A 23,341-nucleotide genomic window follows, 5' to 3' on the forward strand; every position below is an offset into this window, starting at 1 on the left:
CTGCAGGAAGTCAAGTTAAACAGTGATACCGCTGTACATGAGAGTCCATGCACACAGGGCTACCATGTATGATCATAAAATCATAAACAGTCATTGATATAGAAACAAGACAAAAAAACAAACACATCCAAAGAGTTGTTGGAATTGAATGAAATCTTTTGTGTATGAGAATGTAGTGGCAATATATGTGATTACAATGTTAGAGCAAAACAATCTGTTTATTGGGGAAAACTGCACAGCTGTACGCTCTAATATTCTCTTGGGCCTCCTATAGCCTGGATACATAATGAGAAATAGGTGGAAATAGGGCATAGGGGTTCCATATGGTGTCCTGCATAACATTTTCTTACCAATTTTTTAGTTTCTCAAAGTTGGTGCTCCAACTGGACCCATAAATGCTCAACCGGTGACTGGGCAGATCAGGGAAGTACTGCATTCTGGTGAATAAAAAATGTCAGACGGAAGCCCTTCCAGGACAGACAACATGTGGCTGAAGGATGTCTGCACATATCGGTGGACTGTAAGTGTCCCCCGTATCACTACTATGAGTGACCGATGGTTGTATGTATTTAATCCCCAGATCATCGCTCCAGCAGTTGGGGCAGTGTGTCGCTCTACAGCAAAGACGGGGCTGAAGTGCTCAACAAGAGGTCTCTATACTTCAACCTAACCATCATTAGATCCCAAACAAAACCTGGATTCTCCACTAAAGACAATATAGCTCTAATCCATAGTAGTCCAGAGTTCTCATTCATGACACCAAACTTTGTTATACAAGAAGTAACTGTCTCAGTCTGTGAGGTAATTTATCGTAGGTATTCTTTAGGGTTAATAGGATAAATACTGCTATTGAGCAATTGATAGGGGCAGTGAGAGTGCCTTCACCCTATACAGACCACGATATAGCCTCCTTTTTGTTAGCAGTTGTGGTATATATTAGAGTCAGAAGCTCTGAGATATATCTGAGCTGACTCCAGACTGCTAATATTGGTATTAGGGAGTACACAATTCTAGGTGCCCCTTAGTGCGTTTTTTGTATGCGTCTTTCATATTAGATACTTTTAAAATAATATCAATAAAGTTTTTGAGTTTTAAAACTTCCCTGGATAGCTCACCTACCTATCTGTTTTTTGCCTTATTGTGGTTAGAGCACGTTAATCACTATTTATTTAAACAGAGATTTTTTAGTTCACAAGGAAACTTTAGGAGCTAATCAGGCTTGTTGGCATGTGTGGGTGCTCTTATGTAACCAGTGCTCCCAAGATCTAACAGGTAGGTCACAATGGTCTAGCTGCAAGGCAATTCATCGAAACGACCATCCTGCTTCTTTCAGTCCAATGATGCTTCCTTCTCAGTCAGTCAATTGGGCAAAATGCATTGCATTGGTTTTCCCAAATAGGTTTCTTCAGCGTTTTTAGGGGGCAATCACACAGAGGAAGTTGGCACTGATTCTGGCACAATAACTTGTGTCAGGATCAGCGCTGAAAAAAAGACTCCCATTGACTTCAATGGGTTCTGTTTTCCACATGGAATCCATTGAAATCAATGGGACAAAACGCCTTCCATTGATTTCAATGGGTCCATCCACGTTTTGAAGGTTGACTACAGATTTTCAATGGGATTGAAATTTGTGGAGTTTTCTGGCCATGACTCAAAATTTCAATGTTTTGTACACAAATCCACTTAGTTATTACGTATGCCTTGTGGCATGGTGCTCTATCATGTTGGAAAAACAATGTTTTTCACCAACTTGCTCCTGGATCATTGAAAGAAGTTGTGATGGATATTCCCATTCTTTCTTCATGGCAGTGACCTTAGGCAAAATTGTGAGCGAGTCCATTCCCTTGGATGGAAAGCAACCCCACATATGAATAGTTTCAGGATGCCTTACTATTGGCACAGCCCTAGACTAATCGAATCGCTCACCAACTGCAGAAGTCTTGAAAAATAAAAGGTTACCACTTGTACTCTTGATTGACATATCAGTGAGTCCCTACAGTGCTGCTTTCCCCTTCCTCTCCCCCTCCTTTTTCCCCTCCACTTTCTTCCCCCCTCCCCCTGTTTTGTAAAAAACTGTAAAAATTTCAATAAAATGTTTAATGAAAAAAAAAAAAAGCTTACCACTGTGAATATCGAGTCTTTGTATAAACTTGATGAATTTTACAATACGAGTTTAAAAAATATATCAAGTGCTTATATATTGTACTTCAGTATACCATAGGAACAGCTGAGTAAAAGATTTAAAAACACTGAAGCAGCAACTGTGGAAAACAAAATGTGTGTCAGTCTCAAAACTTTTGGCCAAGTTTGTAACAGTCAATGCTATCTGTAAACTACCCAAAAGTAGCCTCTGAGAGCCCTTTTCTAGACTCAGTATATAATCAGAGCATACGTGTAATAATTTACATATCTGTCTCAGACATAGCTGTATGTATTTTGCAGAAATCTATCTGGATGCATTATTTTATGTTGTGTATTATTGTCTAGTCAATCATAAATGCAGATCCCATGGAAAGTAGAAGAGCCTTCTCAAGGGCATTTTCCAAGTGTAAACAAAGATTTTGCTAAAATAAGAATCAAGCAGATGTCCAGATTGAACAGACTGTTTTATTCATATATAAAAAAGGCACAGTGGAAAAATAAATGTTACAAAATATCCTGAACCACGTATAAAATTAGTAGTACAGTGTAAGAACTTGCATCTTTTCCAAACTCCCTGGCGGCAGAACCATATGATAACTTGGTTTCGACAACAGTATTTTGCAAAAAGTTTGTGTTGAGAACAGTAAAAAGGAAAGTACTTGTTATCCATCCATCAGTAACCGCACATCCAAGTTAGACATGAAAAGTGGTCCACACTCTGAAAATGGAATGTACACTTTGTGCAAAGGTCAGAAAACCACATTTCTTCATAGTCTTTACTGCTGAATTTCACATAGCAGAATAAAGAAAATCGAAGCCAGAAATTAGTCAAGCTTTTCCAGTGGCAGCAGTTAAAGTAAGCACGGACTTGGTCACCAGGGCTCATATCCCCTTCAAAACACAGATGGCAAGGAAAACAGTCTGTGTCATCACAAGGACAGAAAAACTGGGCTTGTTTGTGGTTAGTGACTCGCAAGTTACAATATTATTGATCACCTGTAAACAGAAAGAAAAGAAAAAATTAATTATGATGAACATTTTTCAGAAAATTAAGCCATATCCATGGGCCTTCCTGAAGTGCTTACCTTCTTAAACTTCTTGATTCAAATATTTTCTCTTCATCGCTGTCCATTGAACCCAATTCCATAGTTTCATCATAGTCTGAAAGAAGGCCATACTTCTTCCTCTGTGGTTTCTTTTTTAAGCTGAGGAATAATAGGTCAAAATTCAGTTAAACAATTATCAATAGTTTAATTATAGAATGTCATCATATCCAAAAGTGTGGATGATTTGAGACACTAAACCAGCAGGCGTTTAGCTTCCCAGAAAAACCTGTGGTAAAGGCGTCTGTGACAGCATTGAAAACAAAAAACAAAGTAAAGGAAAGTAGAGAGGAAGGGATTCCAGGAGGGGTTTAATAGAAGATGTTGCAATGGGATTTCATAGAAGATGTAATCCTGTAGTTCCCTTGAAGTCCTATACATTGTGGAGACTGCGTTCCTAGCTAAGCAAAATGGGGATATTTGGGAATTCCACTTTATTGACACATCTGGCACTTTGCATAGCATCCAAAAAAGTTTAAAAAAACGATTTGCTGAAATCTGTTTGGACATACCGGCATGTCCTTGCAGAAAAAGGCTACCACCTTCTGGACGTAAAAACCCAATGGGTGGTGAGGAAGTGGTTAAAGGGTTTACCTCATTTCAGACAAATATTGAGAAACAAATATTGTTTCTGCTGGCAGCGGATTAATCTTTGCACTGTCCAGGCGTTCAATAGTAAACATCTATTTATTCAGGGTCAAGGATAATCCACTTTACAAGTTGTATTCAGTAGCTTAGTATCTCAGCTCCTTGTCTATGAGCTCCATGTGCTCTGCGCTGCAGTTCTATACACTAGGGGGGCATTCACACGGAGTAACGCGGCACTGATTCTTGCACGATAACTCGCGTAAGAATCAGCGCTGCTAAACAGAATCCCATTGCGTTCAATGGGTTCCGTTTAATGCGCGTAACACAAAATCAATGAGAGGCTTTTAAGCCATTGATTTCAAAGTGTTGTGCACGTTAAACGGAACCCATTGAACGCAATGGGATTCTGTTTAGCAGCGCTGATTCTTACGCGAGTTATCGTGCAAGAATCAGTGCCGCGTTACTCCGTGTGAATGCCCCCTAACAGAAGAAAGAGGATCTTCCTAGTCTGCTGCTCCTTTTAACAGTGCTTTATTAGCAACATAACACTATCCTTAGAGACAGAAGCTCATGCAGTAATAAACATATACACAGTGGTTGTTGTAACACAGGCGATAATAAACATTACTATAACAGTTTCTATATAAAAAGTTATACAGTTTTCCAATATACTTCATGAATTCCTCATGGTTTTCTACATCTCTGCTTGCTGTTATTTATTCTGGTTACTCCCAGTGGATAAACAACAGACTCAAGTTAGGTTCACACCTGCGTTCGGGTCTCCGTTCTGTGGTTTCCGTCTTCTGCATGAAAGAAGACGGAAACCACAGACCGGGTCCGGCCGTGAGCGTTTTATGCTCTCCACCGCTAAACCGTTTTTTTTTTTAAACTGGACACAGTGTACTGCATGTCCAACTCTTTGTCCAGATTTAAAAAACCGGTTTCGCGGTGAAGAGCATAAAACGCTCACCACCGCTCATGACCGGACAGCTTTCAAACCCATTCAAATGAATGGGTTTGAAAGAGTCCGGCAGGATTCCGTCTCCTGCCTCTGTTTTGTGCAGGAAACGGAAACCTGCAGAACGGAGACCGGGCGCAGATGTGAATGAGCCCTCACAGATTCACAGCTCTGATGTCCAATTACTGTTCTGTGACTGTAACAAGCTACACTCACCGGCCACTTTATTAGGTACCCACCTGTCCAACTGCTCGTTAACACTTAATTTCTAATCAGCCAATCACATGGCGGCAACTCAGTGCATTTAGGCATGTAGACATGGTCAAGACAATCTCCTGCAGTTCAAACCGAGCATCAGTATGGGGAAGAAAGGTGATTTGAGTGCCTTTGAACGTGGCATGGTTGTTGGTGCCAGAAGGGCTGGTCTGAGTATTTCAGAAACTGCTGATCTACTGGGATTTTCACGCACAACCATCTCTAGGGTTTACAGAGAATGGTCCGAAAAAGAAAAAACATCCAGTGAGCGGCAGTTCTGTGGGCGGAAATGCGTTGTTGATGCCAGAGGTCAGAGGAGAATGGCCAGACTGGTTCAAGCTGATAGAAAGGCAACAGTGACTCAAATAGCCACCCGTTACAACCAAGGTAGCCAGAAGAGCATCTCTGAACGCACAGTACGTTGAACTTTGAGGCAGATAGGCTACAGCAGCAGAAGACCACACCGGGTGCCACTCCTTTCAGCTAAGAACAGGAAACTGAGGCTACAATTTGCACAAGCTCATCGAAATTGGACAATTGAAGATTGGAAAAACGTTGCCTGGTCTGATGAGTCTCGATTTCTGCTGCGACATTCGGATGGTAGGGTCAGAATTTGGCGTCAACAACATGAAAGCATGGATCCATCCTGCCTTGTATCAACGGTTCAGGCTGGTGGTGGTGGTGTCATGGTGTGGGGAATATTTTCTTGGCACTCTTTGGGCCCCTTGGTACCAATTGAGCATCGTTGCAATGCCAAAGCCTACCTGAGTATTGTTGCTGACCATGTCCATCCCTTTTTGACCACAATGTACCCAACATCTGATGGCTACTTTCAGCAGGATAATGCACCATGTCATAAAGCTGGAATCATCTCAGACTGGTTTCTTGAACATGACAATGAGTTCACTGTACTCCAATGGCCTCCACAGTCACCAGATCTCAATCCAATAGAGCATCTTTGGGATGTGGTGGAACGGGAGATTCGCATCATGGATGTGCAGCCGACAAATCTGCAGCAACTGTGTGATGCCATTATGTCAATATGGACCAAAATCTCTGAGAAATGCTTCCAGCACCTTGTTGAATCTATGCCACGAAGAATTGAGGCAGTTCTGAATGCAAAAGGGGTCCACCCCGTTACTAGCATGGTGTACCTAATAAAGTGGCCGGTGAGTGTATATGTCCATGAACTGTCAACACCATGTTACTGAGTACATTACTGGGATAAATATACCTCAAGTATCACTTTTGTACATTTTACGAAAAACAACTTTGAAGTGTTATGCAAATTAGACAGTTGGTGCACTGGAGACGGGCCTTCAGATTCCTGGAGCATTGCACTCAGGCCCCTACCAAAATTTGCCTGCGCTACCCAATACAGTGAGAGTTGGAGCTCTCACTGCTATGATATGACCCATCCTACTTGAGACGTAACAGCAGTGCTTCAGAAGCTGAAGGCCTGTCCTGCCTCCAGTACAACTTGTAAACTGTGTTTCTTCAAATCTACAAGAGTGACTTACATAACAGATGTATATTATTTATCACTATAAAGTGCTCTGAAACATGGTGATGACAGTTCAATATGCTTGGGAGAGGTGGTAAACTCCCTTTAAAGCGGTGGTTCATAACCGGGGTTCAATCAAACCCTAGGTCCTATGCACGGTTCATTTTGTGTACCAGTAAAAAAACATATACCTATGTCTTGAATTTAGAAAAAAATCATATTTGATTTATCAATAAAGAAGGGTTTGGTGAATGTGTATCTGAAACTGGTGGGTTCGGAACCTCAAAAAAGGTTAAGAACCACTGCTCTAAAGCGTACCTAAAATTTTGAACAAATGGCAGCATTTGTGTCATTAACCGGTTAAGGACCGCCGTACGTAAATTTGTAAAAATACGTCCTGTCTTTAGGTACCTATTTCGCGGGGGGAGGGGTGCGGGGAGGACGGGGGTTAGGTGTTACTAACACCTAACCCCTTCCTCAATAACGTCCAGTCGGAACTGAGTCCGACTGGACGTTTTAACCCTTTCGATCGCGCCGTGAAACATCACGGCGCGATCGAAAGGCATCCGCCGACAATTGAAGTTGATCGGCACCCCCCGCGGCGAGATCGGAGGGTGCCGATAGCAGTAAAAGGTAGTCTGGGGTCTGACTGCCCGAAGCCCCCACATACCTGGTGATCCTGCCAGGACCTTCTGATGTCAGGCTGTGCGTCTACACAGCCTGACATCCTGCTACGGAATGCCATGTGGGACACCTGCATGCTGTGTCTCACATGGCATTCTATATCAGCAAAGTATTGCTGATTGAAGTGTCCTAAATGGACACATGAAAAAGTAAAAAAAAAATGTAAAAAAAATAAAATGAAGTGTATGAAAAAAATTAATAAAGTTATAAAGCCCAAAAATCCCTTTTTCTCAATAGAAAATGAATTATATAAAAAAAGAACTAAAAAGTAATAAAAACAATGCATATTTGGTATTGTCGCGTCCGTAACAATCTGTACAATAAAACTGAAATAATATTTAATGTACACGGCGAACGCCGGAAAAAAAAAAACGGAAAAAACTCGCCGGAAGTAATGATTTTTCGCCATCTCACCATACAAAATATGCTATAAAAAGTGATCAAAAAGTCATATGCATCCGACAACAGTACCAATAAAAAGCGCAGGTTGTCCCGCAAAAAATAAGCCCTCAACCAACTCTGTCAACCGAAAAATAAAAATGTTACGCCTCTTAGAAGATGCGATGCAAAAAACATTGATTTATGTCCCCAAATGTGTTTTTCCTCTGCAGAACTAGTAACACATAAAAAAATACAATAGATGAGGTATCGCCGTAACCGTACCGACCCGCAGAATAAAGGGAACATGTTACTTATACTGTACGCTGCATGGCGCAAAATTAAAAAAGTAAAACTCAATGCCAGGATTGATTTTTTTTTTTTAAATCCAGCAAAAAAGGGTTAATAAAATGCATTCAATAAGATGTAGACACCCAAAAATGGTGTCATTACGAAATGCATCTCATCCCGCAAAGAATAAGCCCTTATATGGCCGCGTCACCAGAAACATAAAGAAAATATAGCATCTCACAATGTGAAGACAAAAACCCTCAAAAATCGCCAAATTATTAGAACACAACTGGGTGCGTCATGTAGGGAATATATAAGCTGTGTGAGTGGATATCAGGGGACACCCCAGATTTACAGCTTATGAGGGAACAGACACCAGAAGTGACCCCTAAAGTGACCCCCAGAGTGACTCCCCCAATCATAGGAGCTACGGGGACATAGTAGGGAATTTGGTGTTTGCAATGTCCTCCGCACCGCTTATACATTCCCTCTTCGCCATCCGCTGTGCAGTCACGTCCGGGATACTAATACTCACTATACCCCCTGATAAATTCTTTGAGGGGTGCAGTTTTCAAAATGGGGTCACTCCTGGTACCCCATGGAATCCACTTTTCTGGTACCTTACAGGCTCTACAAACATGACATGGCGTCCAGATACCAAACATCTGAATCTGTACTCCAAAAGCCGCATAGCGCTCCTTCCCTTCTGCGGCCTGCTGTGCGCCCAAACTGCAGTTTATGCCACATGTATGACACTGGTGTATCCAGGATAACGGACGTAATGTCATATGTGGGTATAAACTGATATTGGGGCACAGCCGGACACAGAAGGGAAGAAGGGTCATTTGGTTTTTGGAGCACAGACGGTTTGGTTTTTGGATGCCATGACACTTTTGTAGAGCTGAAACGCCAGTAATTTGGAATCCCCTGATAAATTACCTTATTTTGGAAACTACACCCCTGAAGGATTTATCCAGGGGTACAGACAGCATTTTTAACCCCCAAGTGTTGCTATAACTTTATATATATAACTATAACTGTAGTGGATTGTGAGAGGTGAAAATGACCATTTTTCCAGGAATACGTCCTTTCAGTGCGTAATATGTTGTGCCCACCTTGTATCAGAGATGAACGCTCTAAAAGCTGTTGTGCCTGGGATACCCGTTTAACAGTTTTTGGAGTGTCTCTGCTGACATAAGTCGGGCACAACCTGTTGCACACTGAAATGGCAAATCTGTAAAATTTTCATTTTTAACTTCTCTATCAGTTGCGATTTCATTTCTGGAAACTAAATAAATGCAACACTCAAGGGTTAAAAATTCTCGCTACACCACTTGATAAATCCCATCAGTGGGGTAGTGTCCAAAATAGGGTGACATGTCTGCGGATTCCACTTTATTGGCAATTCAGGGGCTTTGCAAAAGTGGCAAAAAAACCCAAACTGTGCTCCAAAAACCAAAATAGCGCTCCTTCCCTTCTGTCCCCGGTTGTGCCCAAACAGCCATTTCTACCCACATATGGCATTAAGTACGTTATCCAGGGTACACCAGTGTCATACATGTGGGCATACACTGCTATTTGGGTACCCAGCAGGGTGCAGATGTGAAGGAGCAATATGTGCTTTTGGAGTGCAGATTTAGATTCTTCGTTTTTGGACACCATGTCACATTTGCAGAGACCCTAAAATTGCCCCTACAAAATGGGGTCACTTCTTGGTGAATTCCAGTTTACTGGAACCTCCAGGGCTCTGCAAAAACATCATGGCGCCCAGAGGGTCCCTCTAAATCTGTACCCCAAAAGCTAAAATGCACAGTGGTCCTTCCCTTCTGAGCCCTGCTGTGTGCCCAAGCAGCAGTTTACACCCACATATATAATTTTTTGACCCCCGGGATGGCCCACTTAATAGTTTTAGGAGTGCAGGTCTCTGACAACACAAAGTGGGTGCAACGTACTGGGCACCGAAATGGCATATTTTTAAAAATTTCAATTTTCATTTTGTACATTAATTTTTGGGAAGCATTTTAGGCTCAAAATGATAATACCCCTTGATACATTCCTTGACAGGTGTAGTTTCTAAAATGGGGTCACTTTTGAGGGGTTTCCATTGTATTGATACTTTAGGGGCTCTGCAAATGCGACATGGCACCTGAAAACTATTCCAGCAACATCTGCCCTCCAAAATCCAAATAGCGCTCTTTCCATTCTGAGCCCCAGCATGTACCCATACAGCAGATTTTGGCCACATATGGGGTATTGCCGTGTTCAGAAGAAATTGTGTAACAAACTGTGGGGGGCTTTTAATTCTTAAACTATTTGCAAAATTAAAACTATGGCGCTAAATGGACGATTTATTGGGAAAAAAAGTAATTTTTCATTTTCACGTCCCAATGTTAATAAAATCTGTGAAACACCTGTGAGGCCAAAATACTCACTCTACCCCTAGACAAATTCTATGAGGGGTGTAGTTTCCAAAATGGGGTCACTTATAGGGGGTTTCCACTGTATTGGTACTTTAGGGGCTCTGCAAATGCGACATGGGACCTGAAAAATATTCCAGCAAAATCTGCCCTCCAAAAGCCAAATAGCCCTCTTTCCATTCTGAGCCCCGCCATGTTCCCATACAGCAGATTATGACCACATATGGGGCATTTCTGTGTTCAGCAGAATTTGTGTAACGAACTTTAGGGAGCTTTTTCTCCTTTATCCTCTTGTGAAAATTAAAAATTTGGGGCTAAATTGACAGTTTGTTGGAAAAAAAGTAATTTTTCATTTTCATGGCCCAATGTTAATAAAATCTGTGAAACAGCTGTAGGGTCAAAATGCTCACTCTACCCTTTAATATGTTCTGTGGGGGGTGTAGTTTCCCAAATGGGGTCACTTTTAGGGGGTTTCCACTGTATTGGTTCTCTAGGGGCTCTGCTAATGCGACATGGCACCTAAAATTATTCCAGCAAAATCTGCCATCCAAAAGCCAAATAGCGCTCCTTCCATTCTGAGCCCCGCCATGTTCCCATACAGCAGATTATAGCCACATATGGGGTATTGCCGTGTTCAGGAGAAATTGTTTAACAAACTGTGGGGGGCTTTTACTCCTTTAACCCTTTGTGAAAATGAAAACTTTGGAGATAAAGTGACATTTTAGTAATTTTTCATTTACACATCCCAATGTTAGTAAAATCTGTGAAACAACTGTAGGGTCTAAATGCTGACTATACCCCTTGATGAATTCTGTGAGGGGTGTGGATTCTAAAATGGGGTCACTTTTGGGGGGTTTCCATTGTTTTGGTACTCTAGGGTCTCTGCAAATAAGGCATGGCGCTGAAAATTATTCCAGCAAAATATGCTGTTCAAACACCCAGTGTCGCTCCTTCCCTTCCATGCACTGCCGTGTGCCCAAAAATCAGTTTACACCCACATGTGGGGTATTTCTGTGCACGGGAGAAATTGCACAATAAACTGTCAGATGCATTTTCTCCTTCAACCCTTTGTGAATGTGTTAATTTTGGGTCTAAATGAATGTATTAGTGAAAAAAAATGAAATGTCTAAATTTCACTGCCATATTATTTTTATTCTTATGAAATGCTTAAAGGGTTAACAAACATCCCAAATGCTGTTTTGAATAATTTGAGGGGTGCAGTTTTGAAAATGGGGTAATTTATGGGGGTTTCTATTATACAGGCCTTTATAATTACTTTCAGAACTGAAGTGGTCCCTAAAAAATTAGTTTGGAGAAATTTCTTGTAAATCTGGAAAATTGCTGTTACACTTGTAAGCCTTGTGACGTCCAAAATAAATTAAAAGACAATCAAAAGATGATGCCAATATAAAGCAGAGATATGGGAGATAATATTTATTCATGTATTTGGATGGTATGACTATCTGCCTGAAAAGCAGAGAATTTCACATTTTGAAAATTGCAATTTTTTTCAAATTTCCATCAAATTTCCTAGTTTTTTTTATAAATAAATGAAAAAATATTGATTAGTGTTTACCACTAACATGAAGTATAATGTGTTACGAGAAAACCATCTCAAATTCATTTGTGTAAGTTAAAGCGTCTCAAAGTTATTGCCATTTAAAGTGACACGTCAGTTTTGAAAAAAAGAGGCCTGGTCTTTAACATACTTTTGGGCCTGGTCCTTAACCGGTTAATAAACTTTGTAATATACTATAATAAACTTGAGATTATGGAATGTGTCAGTGCTGTACATTAGCCACGCATACACACAGACATAATCATCCTTGCACTATGTACGAGACTATAAAGAAGGGTGAGAACAATTTAGGCTCTGTTCGGACTTCATTTGGTAAATATGTTTTGGTATGTGGAAAGCTTCCAGCACATGCACCCAGCATATGCATGTGATGAGATTAGCCAGGCAGAGGCCAGAGGATTGCCCTTTTGGCATCAGTCTGGCACGAAATAGCATGTGTTGGTGTGTTAGACAGGAGCAGGCAAGGGGTGCGATTCTGAACTCTGACACCATCCACTTCTGCTTGGAGCCCTGAATCATAACACCCTGGCCTGACACTGCCCACCTGTCATTACAGAGAATATCAGGCAACAAAACTAACAGCACTACTCAGGAACAATGGTGGTGGAGAAAATAATCCCAACTGGAATGGAATCAGTGGAGCAGAGTCTGTAACCAGATGTTAAGTCATCTACAAAGAAATCTTTCACCACCTTCACCAACTCCAGTTCTGGTCACCAGGTCTGAAATATATAAAAGATATACAACAGCATGACAGCTGGTGTATATCATTGACATTTTGTCATTTTGCTTACCCAAATCCGTTAAAGTAATTCCAAAGATAAATCCTTTTTGTGTTGATGCCAAGTGGGCGCTAACACTGCATGACATACAGGACAGAGGCTGTCCCACAGAGAAACCACACACTTGGCTAGTATACCCCAATTTGCATCAACACCAAGGATATGGCCCACGGGACGATCCGCAGCTAAAAAGCGCTGCAGGAAAAACCGCAGCAGCAATGCATCGTGGTTCTTTCCGCAGAGCTTTAAACAGAAAGTTTACAGAGTTTTCCTCCACGGACTTTCTGTTACAATTAAATCTATGGGGAAACCACTGGCATTTCCGTAATTATGCTGTGATTTACAAAACCACACCGGTTTTGTAAATCGCAGCATGTCCACACGATGGTTTTTACTGCAAAGTGAGCATGGGATTCCCTAGAATCCCATCCACTTTGCCTGTACCGTAAAACACTGCGATTTTTGCGTTTCCGTCCTGTGGCGCCCCAGCCTAAAAGGGTTTATGTCTTTGGAGTGGCTGAATGGATTAGGATAAGCAAAACCCCAAACTGCTCAGGGAAACAGTGCCTACGGAGATTTTCAGACTAGCTGACAGGTCCTCTTTAAAGAAACAGGGATACACAGACTGGATCACACTGATGTTTGCTATTTATTCACTTGTAAGCGCATACAATAAAAACAAACCCTTCTCAGCTGAGAACTACCTACTACACTAATGTTCCCTATTAGAGATGAGCGAATAGTATTCAATGAATAGTTTAGAATACCTCCGCTCCCATAGTAATGCATGTACGCAGCCGAACACCAAGGGGTTAAGCGCCAGCCACTAACACGCATTCCTATGAGAGCGAAGTATTCTAATCTACTATTCGCTCAACACTATTCCCTATCTATACAAGAGCCTGGCTGCCAGACTCCCGCTCTGGTTTTCACACGGGGTGGCAAACAGTTACCTTGTTGTAGGTACAGTTCACACAGTTTCCTCAGTGTAGAGCCATACCAACTAGTACAGACACACAACCTACGGTATATCAGACCCTGCTGTGGGCTTCTACCACATACCCTTTAACTGCCTGGCTGGAAGATACCTGTTCTCCCAAACCACATCCTTCACTTTCTCACACTATGTTGTCTGATTACTCAGTTTTCCTTATAGTACATAGTTACAGAATCTTAAGGGCTAGTTCCCATGGGGCAAAATGGTCAGGATTTTGACGCAGAGTCCGCGTCAAAATCCTGCTGCCTCCCATTAAAATCAATGGGAGCCGGTCATTTCCTTCTTTCGCGAGCGGTTTGTTCCCTCTCGCAGAAAAAAAAGAAGCGAGCTGCCCCTTCTTTAGGCGGATTCCACGGCTGATTCAGCCGCGGCATCCACCTTGCGACACCACCCTCTGGACTAGGCCCATTCATTTGGGCCTAACCTGGAGGAGAAAGCCACGACGGATTGTGTTCATGGGGAATGCCGTGTGAACTAGCCCTAAAATGTTTATTCCTCTCTGCATTCAGTGAACCTGTCTGTACACAGACAGACCAATTTACAGTTAAGTCCTGGAAGAGGGAGAGGGAAAGCAGAGAAAGACACAATATCATCCACAGCAAATAAGCTGGGTTATAATTCACCACACCCTCACCAACCTGATAGAGATGACCTTTCCTGTGGATAGATCAGTACCAAAAGTATCACAGAGCCTAGAAAACCGCTTTAAAGCTGAACAGACCTCAGCCTTAGCTCCATACACAGAAGGAAGGAAATACGTGAAGAAACTGTAATATGGTTTGTTAAAGAATATTGCACTATTGATAGAAGTTTAAAAAAAAAAGTTTTAAAAATTTAGGTGTGCTTCAAGGTGTGACCAATACGCAACAATAGAAACCATTATCAGCATACTACATATACTGAAGTGACAACACTTCTTTTAGTGAAAAGTAAAAACTCAGGGGTCTAAGCAACAGATTCTTACCTACAAGTCCGGATCACAAAGTAGAGTACAGCCAATACACTGATTCCAATAAGTACATAGAAGGCTCGCTGCATCACTTCAAAGTTACCCCAGAAAGACAACTGGGTTGGTTTTGTAGATGAACTGTTTATGGAAACTGTTGGACTAGTGATTTCAATATGTGTGACATTTTCCGGTCCTTCTGCACTCGCGGCCAAAGGAATTGTGAACATCAGTAAACATGAGTAGCACCACATCTGCAAGAACAAATGGAGTTGTACACCATCAAACAATAAAACATACACATAACCATATTTAACTGTGAAGACTATAAAAAGTGAAACATTTTTACAAATACAAGTAATTAAAAATTGCTGACAGTCTTTTGTCTTTATTGGTTGCCAATGGGTACGACCATGAATAGAGGAATTTTCAATTGTCTAAATCCAACCACAATTTCTTTAATATAGCTGAATTATCTTTCTGTGCATCTTGTGGGAATCATAGCATCAGATCAACTGTATGATTCCTGGGTTCAGCACAATTTTCTCTATTGTGTTTTGAGCACCATTTAAAACAATCACAAACAAGCTTTGAGTGTTTGTCCCAACATAGTGGCAACTTAATGTGGATGAAACCCTGCCCACATGTAGACACTTGTGTAACGGTGGTATATCTTGTACATTCAGCATGCTGTTGCCATTGAAAAGGAGGCTGAATGAGGTTACCTAGTTTAGAAAACCCAGTTTATCCAAACCCAATCCATAAAAGTAAATTCTAAGATTATAGATGGTGGTCCACCAATCAATAGTCTAATCTGCTGCTCAGTTCCTACCACAGGTTGTAGCCCTTTACTAGAATTTCAAGAAACGGGACATCATGTGATTGGCTTATCCTTCGGGGATCTATCAAACATGTATTGTCTGAAGTAGACAACCCCTTTAGACTGTTGGCGTTTCTGTAGGTATAACTGACATGCTGCAATTTCCAAAACCACAATGATTTTGGAACTCGCAGTGTGTCCACAGCATGTATTTTACCACAAATTGTGGATGGAATTTCGCTAGAACCCCATCCACATTGTTGTGACTGTAAAATGCCACGCTTTTTTCTATGGCGTTTAAGCCATATGGAGCCCCTGCCTTAAAAGGCAATGAGTCATCAGAAAAGGAGATATTTCGCCACTTTAGTACCAGGCTATTTTGGCTGGTTGGTTGAGGACCAGACATTTTTTTTTTCTTCATAAATGCAGTTTTGAAGGCCAGAACACTTTTTTTCCTTTGAGTTATTCAAATAATTTTTGCTTCTCAGTGATAAATAGGGCTTTATTTTTATGTTCTTTTTATGCTTTTTTTTTAATTTAATATCTGAGAAAACAGAAACAAAAAAGGAGTAGAAATGTCGTTTCTCACTTTTTTTTTTTTTTTTTACTTAAAGCCCCAGTTACAGGAGGAATATAGCTTCTTATACTGTACTCCAGAGCTGATCTTGGTCCTCTAGCACCAGGTCAGAAGGGAGACACATCATGGCGGTTTCCATAGCTGTGTACACAGTGATTGGGAAGGCAGGGATGGTAATAAACCATCCTAAGGGCTCGTTCACACGGAGTAAACGCGCCGCGCACCGCAAAAAAACGCGGCGTACACACGCCGTAAACGCGTCACAGTGCGTGGCGCATTTACTCCGTGTGAACGAGCCCTAAAGCTGCATAATTTTGTGCAGCAGCCTAACCTTGCAAGGTTGTATATAGTCTGGAACTGGTCAAATGAAGTTTTTATGTTATACATACTTTGCAAAAATGTTGGCGATTTTTTTTTTTTTAATTGATTTTCCATACCAATATATTTGTTATATTTTTACTCCAGCACTCTTCATATCAAGACTAGCATTTAAAATACCGCACTTCATAAAATGTCATCCATGTATACGTGACCGTATGTGGTGGGAAGACTCCAAAGACATATGGCAAGAATGCCATATCCAAATGGAGACCAAAAACTAGTGGAGTGGATTTAGCTGCAATATACAATATATAGTGCTGTGTAATATGCTGTAAATCATAAAGAGACTGTGGCCCCTTCTAACAGCTGATTAATGGAGGTTCAAGTAGTTGGGCTCACATCAGTTCAATATCAAAGGCCAATCTTAAATATAAATAATTAATGCTACAATCCTGGAAAACGTCTTTACTTTACATACCTCCATTCTTTAACTCCACCGCTTTGTCTTATGATGGTCCTCCAAGGTTTTCTTCACTGTTAGGAAAAAAAGAAAATTAAGTTAAAAATATATCTGCATATTATGTACAAAAATACAGATCAATCTCTCTCTCTCCTTTCTTTATCTCCCTACATATTCTTCTCCTTCTCCCACCTGTTTGACACTCTCCTTTATTTATCCAAATCCAAGTACTGTAACATCAGAGTTTCATAGCACAAGGAAAGATCATAGCAGGACAGCAGCCCCAATCATTTCTTTCAATGTACACTACCAGTTCAGTGGGGGGAAAGCGTTGGCCAGCAATTTGTTTGATTTTACAGGCAGCTCCTGCTAAAACTCCTAAAATATTGTGCCAGCAACCTGTTAAAAGTTATGTTAATTAAAGGGATATTCCCATCTCAAGGATCCTATCTATACTGCTAGCTTAAGTAGATTCAAGAGTTTTCCTTAATACACTGCTTTAGAAATTCTGGTTCATTTACCTGCTATGTAAAATTATTCCTCCCATTGTTTACACAATGTTTCCTTGGTCCCCAGCCCATTTGCTGACCTCAGGATGGATGACATAACCCACTGGAGGGCTGAGTTCTCCAGATCCTGCTTGCTCTCAGAGCTGTTGTTATCTCCTTCTCCTTTCAGATCAGCTTATTGAATTTTGCTGATAACAGACTTGGACAGGGACAGGGTTAGTGCCAATCTTCAAGGTAAAGGCAATGTCTATATCTACTGAGGTACTTGATAGTATCCTGTCCATCAAATAGTCAAAGCCTGCCCATCAGCTTGTTAAAAAATATAGGAAGTGAGAAGAGAGCAAGCTGGTGAAAGGAGAAGGGAAAACCCTCTTAATGCTACATCTGTATAGATGGGCCTTAAGGAATGGAACTGGCATACTCATAAAAGCAAGCACCATCAACACTGTTTTGATAGAGGCAAGATATAAAGTCATTCTTAGACGGTATGTGGTCCCCTGCAGATACTCTACATTTCTTTCCTCCTAAATGCTTTTGTCAATGTGGTCAGATACGCACTCTCCACATTTAGTGACAATGACCTGTAGAGGTAAAGTTATGTACAATCTTTTACACAATCCATTACATCATTTCTTAGAGTTGGTGACAGAAGTTCTGAATGGCCAGGGAAACTTCCTACTATCCCCATGACTTCTTACATTTTTTGCAATTGCTGTTTCTTACCTATATGCCCATAGTTTCATGGTTCCAGAACAGGTCATGCGACATTCTAATGTGGCTTTGTTAGTTCCTTTGCAGTTCTGATCCCCCACAGTGCCCTGCTCTTTCTGCTGTGATGTCAAAAGGAGGAAGGTGGATAATACTTTGGGCTCCGTTTGACCCTGTGATATTGATGTCAGCGCTTATGATACTGTGAATTTTAGTCTCTAGATAGTGCTCAGTACAGGAAATACAACTAATATACAGACTGTATTTCCGGATAGAAAAAAAATAGTGCACAGTAGCTTTGTTGTGAAATGATGTGGCCTCCTCCAGAATACTGACCTCCTCTCTGCTCCACAGAGTGCTTCTTGTATGAACAGGAGGTCAGACTCACATTACAAGTCTACTAGAATTTAGATTTCATTCAGGTAGCACTGTGTGCAACAGAAAGTTTAGAGCAGGGGTGCCCAATACATCGATCGCAATCTACCGGTCGATCGCGACGCCGAGAGCACAGACATATTCTGGGTGCGGTCTGATGCGTGGGTCGGGCCTGGGCCGCAGCCCCGCCTAGTTTCTGTGTCAGACTGGAGAGTGGGGAGCATGTCATCCCCAAAGCTGCTTCTGTCCCGTGTGTCTCTTCCCTCCGCTGAGACACACGGGACAGAAGCATCAGCAGCTCCAAGGTATGACGCGCTCCCCACTCTCCAGGTGGCCGAGGGCAGGAGCCTTCCAGGCTGTCTGTGCTGCGGGCACCGGCATTACTGGCAGTGGTGTCGGCTCTGTGCTGGGTGCCATGGCAGTGCCATGTGAGCTCTGAGCCAATCAGAACGTCTGCATCAGAGCAGGCCTCACCCTTTGACTTGTTAAGCCCCGCCCAGTCTTGCTAGACTTCTGGGCCCTGCCCACACAGCAGACCATTTTGACTTGGTAAATGTATAAGTAGCTCAACCCCTGTACGAGTGTGAGGACCCCTGGTTTAGAGGACGTCAGCACTCCAGGGGGGAACACATAACTTTACAATAAAGCAGTCAATAAGTTATTCAGTAACAATACACTACAGAGTGTTTCAGACAATTCTATCTTTTAACAGAATCATCTAACACGATTTTCCTGGCATTTCACCTTCACAATTAAAAAAAAAAATAAAAATACAGTGGGTGCATGTTACATCAGTTTTTAACCAAGGGTTTAGTAGTTTGTAGTTGTTTTTTTTTTTTTTTTTTTTTTATAAGTAAGGATTCACTCAGACAACTGACAGCAGAGTTTTCTCTGTGAAATAGTGAAATCTAACTAAGCTTTTTGACCACATAAGTACCATCACATGTGTCCCTATTTTAAATATTACAGGGTTACACCTACATTTTTGTTAGCACTACTATCTGATTTTAAAGGGTTTTCCAACTTTATATCTTTCAAATTGATCATCAATCGAAGATTAACTAGGAGTCACCCACCAGGAACACTCAGCCGATTGAAGCAACAGCAGCATTCAGACAAGTGTTGCGGCCTCTTCACTGAAAACCAAGAAAGCACAGTGCTGTACACTGAATGGGAATGAGATGCAAACAGGCCAACTAGCAGATGAATGCCACTGTTGCTTCAAAACAGTTGAGCCATGGAGGTCTGGGGTGATGGACCCCCACCAATTTCAGTTAGTTACCCTTTACTATGAGATACAGCAGCAGTCCAGAGTAGTATAGCAAGTTATGGCACTAAATAGTGTGGTGGGGTGTCGGGTTTGTTACAGTGGGATAGGGTCCCAATCCATATAGCTATATTGTAATAAGATCCCACTGAGGCTGAATAATCTGCTTCAAGGTAAGTTTTAATCAAAGATGCAGTACAGAATGCCTGGTGTACGTTTTATAAACGTTTTCAGCCTTACTTGGCCTTCCTCAGACTCTACAAAATATTTACAAAAACAAAAATAGGAGAAAGTGAGTGATACACCACAAAACGTGTTCATGTACATTGATATCCAACAAAATAGTATACACGCATATATACAAAAATACGTCACATTGTTGACAGATAGAATATGTCAAATTACATCAAGATGAACAATACTGAGGTAATCTTTCATGGTCAGCCGACACTGGCTAAGAGCATCTAAGAACAAGTTATATAGTGTAACATTGTGGTAATCCTTGGTCCTAATCAATGGTCGAAAGGAATTTGAAGTTATAAGGCATAATTCCAGTATCCAGTAAATGATAGAAGTAAGAATCCACGTAGTGATATATTACCGGTAACAGTCCACCCATATATAGTGATATTAAGGAACAATAACACAGGACTTAAAAAGTAAAGAATGAATGGTACAATAAAAGCTAATTGCACATACTAATTACTGATACTCGCAGTGTATTAGACTGAGATCACGTCCTCAAGGTATGACATAACCTAATAGGGATAGGAATGATGTCTGATATAAGTAAATCGGAGCCAAAGTGTGTAGGTATACATAATATATATATATATATATATATATATATATACACACACACACAGATAATCTCAATGTATGCTCACCGTACATCAGAGGACCTATATGATGGTTCTGTGTGCTAGTCAACAGTGTATTGGACTGTAATTATGTCCATAAAGTATAATATTAAGCAGGCAGACCTAAAGGAATAAGATTGAAGTGAAGTCTGACATCAGTGAAACAGAGCCAAAGTATGTAAATGTATACGTTATAACTTCATCTTCCTTTCCACCATTGATTAGGACCAAGGATTACCACGATGTTACACTATATAACTTGTTCTTAGATGCTCTTAGCCAGTGTCGGCTGACCATGAAAGATTACCTCAGTATTGTTCATCTTGATGTAATTTGACATATTCTGTCAACAATGTGATGTATTTTTGGATATATGCGTGTATACTACTTTGTTGGATATCAATGTACATGAACATGTTTTGTGGTGTATCACGCACTCTCTCCTATTTTTCTGAGGAAGGTCGAGTAAGGCCGAAAACGTTTATAAAACTTACACCAGACATTCTGTATTGCACCTTTGATTAAAACTTACCTTGAAGCAGATTATTCAGCCTCAGTGGGATCTTATTTCAGTATAGCACATTATGTGCAATATTATGGACTACAACTATTGCTCAGATTATAGTGTATTCAGATGGTGCAGTTGAGTATTGGTAAAACCACGTGTGTTTTTCATGTAGTTACAGTTTCAAGGGTGAGCGTATGTTAAATGGGTTTCATTTTTACCTGTAGAAAATCTCGGCAACATCAGCAATGCACATGGTTATTAACCACACTATAGGAAGATACTAAAAAGAGACTGTGACAGTATTTCCATTCCTGTATGTGGTAACATTGGCTTATGATCAGTCAGAAAGCAGCTTCTCATGTCTATGGCCTGTGTGTGTCACATCCAGTGGGGAGGAGGAAGTCATGTAAACTAGGATGTGGCATACAGGGTCACCATGCACACTGTCACACTACATGTCTACCAGCAGCATACAGCCACAGCACAGGTGCCACTGACTGTGGTTATATATGTACTTACTACATATACAGAGTGTTACTGAAGAAGCACTGAAGTGACTATAAACTCCTTGTGTGCCCAGCACTATAAGTGGCACATTCCCAGCTGCCATCACTGGTTATCTACAACACAGTCTAACTACAAGTGTCATGTCACACAAGATGCCGTATTCCACCCTGCCGTGTTTATTCCTACTCACCAGCTGTACAGCAGCCGGATACACTCCACCGTAGTGACTCTGAATCACTGTATACTGCCACTTCCTGCATCGGCCCCGCCCAACAAAATGACGTGGCTGACGCGTCCCATACAAGGTCACGTGATGTCGAACCGTGCCCACCTAGGTTGTGTCCAATGACCAGCACGCCCAGGCCGGTCGGAGATAAAGGATGTAGTGAGGCAGTAATGGACGCGGGACTATCCAGACGTGTCTCCTAACCATTTGTGCCCGCAAGGATTTGTTTTATTCTTTGCTTGTCAAACACTGAACTTGAAATTCTTATTTTTTTACATGTTTGACATATGTTAGGGTATGTCCATAAGGAGCTGCAACCACAGAATCTGTGAAAAATCACTGCCAGAAATGTGACAATGTGTCTGTGACACTAAGAAAAACCATAATCTAGTTAATAGGCAATGGCGTAACTACCGCCATAGCAGCAGAGGCAGCTGCCACAGGGCCCGGGACATTAGGGGCCCGGTGACAGCCGCTACCGCTGCTATCATTATACTCAGGGGTCTTTTCGGACCCTCCGAGTATAATGATCTGAGGCCCGGGAGAGGTAAGAAACATAAAAAACACTGTTACTTACCTCTCCACGATCCTGGCCAGGCCTCCTTCCTTGTTGTCTGACGTCACATGAACCCGGCCTGCGTCCTGGGTCATGTGACGTCCGACGTCCTTGCAGAAGGACGGCAGCGGAGGAGCCAGGGATCAGGTAAGAAACAGTATTTTTTTATGTTTTTATTCCCCCGGGTCTCCAATTATTATACTCTGGGGTCTGAAAAGACCCCAGAGTATAATAATTGTTTATGGGTGTCCACAGTGGGACATAATACTGTGTACAGGGGCCACTATGGGGGATAATAATGTGTTCAGGGGCCACTATGGGGGATAATACTGTGTGCAAGGGCCACTATGGGGGATAATAGAACGCGCAGGAATGCGTAGGAGGGGGTCGGTTGTGGGGGGGGGGCCCATGTCAAATGTTCGCCACAGGGCCCCGCCATTCCTAGTTACGCCACTGTTAATAGGGATCATCGGCACAGTCACAGCCCATCATATGGCAGATGTGGGGGTGTATTTTGTGTTCCTATAATGGAAAAGAAAGGTGGTAAAAGAGGTTGTCAGGGATAAAATTAAAGGGATTCTATTATTAGAATACCCTTTTTGAATTAAATACATGTAGGAATAGCCTTAAGAAAGACTATTCTTCTCTTACCTTTATTATTCTGATCCACGCCACCGTTCCTGAGAAATATCTTCTTTCTTCTTTATGTACATGAGTTTTCTTGCAGCACTGGAGGCGTCCCCAATGTTGCCTGAAAATTCTCCAACGAAACCTGTATTCTTCTCCGCCTCTTTTCCTGCGTTCCCATCCAACTATAGACCCAGCGCTTCTCTGTGCAGCTGATAATCCACCTCTACTGAGCAGGCGTGAGAGCAGCATCAGAGCCCTGCGCAGTAGAGGTGGGTCTCTTCGGCTACAAAGCAGCGCTAAATTAATTACAAAAGGTGGTCATGTGTATCATACAGATGGCAATGTATGACGCTTAAGTGATGTCATGATGTACAGGCAGGATGGGAACTTTTT

The 23,341-nt window shown here is 41.6% G+C and overlaps 1 protein-coding gene across 1 annotated transcript; it reads right to left on the reverse strand.

Moving 5' to 3' along the window:
* Positions 1 to 2,626: 2,626 nt before the first annotated feature.
* On the reverse strand, positions 2,627 to 21,795 carry FAM174C (family with sequence similarity 174 member C). Its single transcript, XM_075283689.1, has 5 exons — positions 21,727 to 21,795; positions 16,821 to 16,876; positions 14,643 to 14,878; positions 3,228 to 3,347; positions 2,627 to 3,138 (listed from the first exon to the last, which is right to left on the reverse strand). The coding sequence occupies exons 2-5, from the start codon at positions 16,824 to 16,826 to the stop codon at positions 3,135 to 3,137; spliced, it is 366 nt and encodes a 121-aa protein (XP_075139790.1). The 5' UTR covers positions 16,827 to 16,876; positions 21,727 to 21,795; the 3' UTR covers positions 2,627 to 3,134.
* Between the last annotated feature and the right edge of the window lie 1,546 nt (positions 21,796 to 23,341).

The sequence above is a fragment of the Leptodactylus fuscus genome, chromosome 1 (assembly GCF_031893055.1).
Source record: "Leptodactylus fuscus isolate aLepFus1 chromosome 1, aLepFus1.hap2, whole genome shotgun sequence".
NCBI lineage: Eukaryota > Metazoa > Chordata > Amphibia > Anura > Leptodactylidae > Leptodactylus > Leptodactylus fuscus.

What these genes read in the sequence shown, in the direction of transcription:
- FAM174C (XM_075283689.1), bottom strand. An exon ending in TTTGTGATCCGGACTTGTAG is followed by an intron (nt 3,348 to 14,642) that starts GTAAGAATCTGT and finishes ATTATTCCTCAG; the next exon opens with CTTAAAAAAGAAACCACAGA.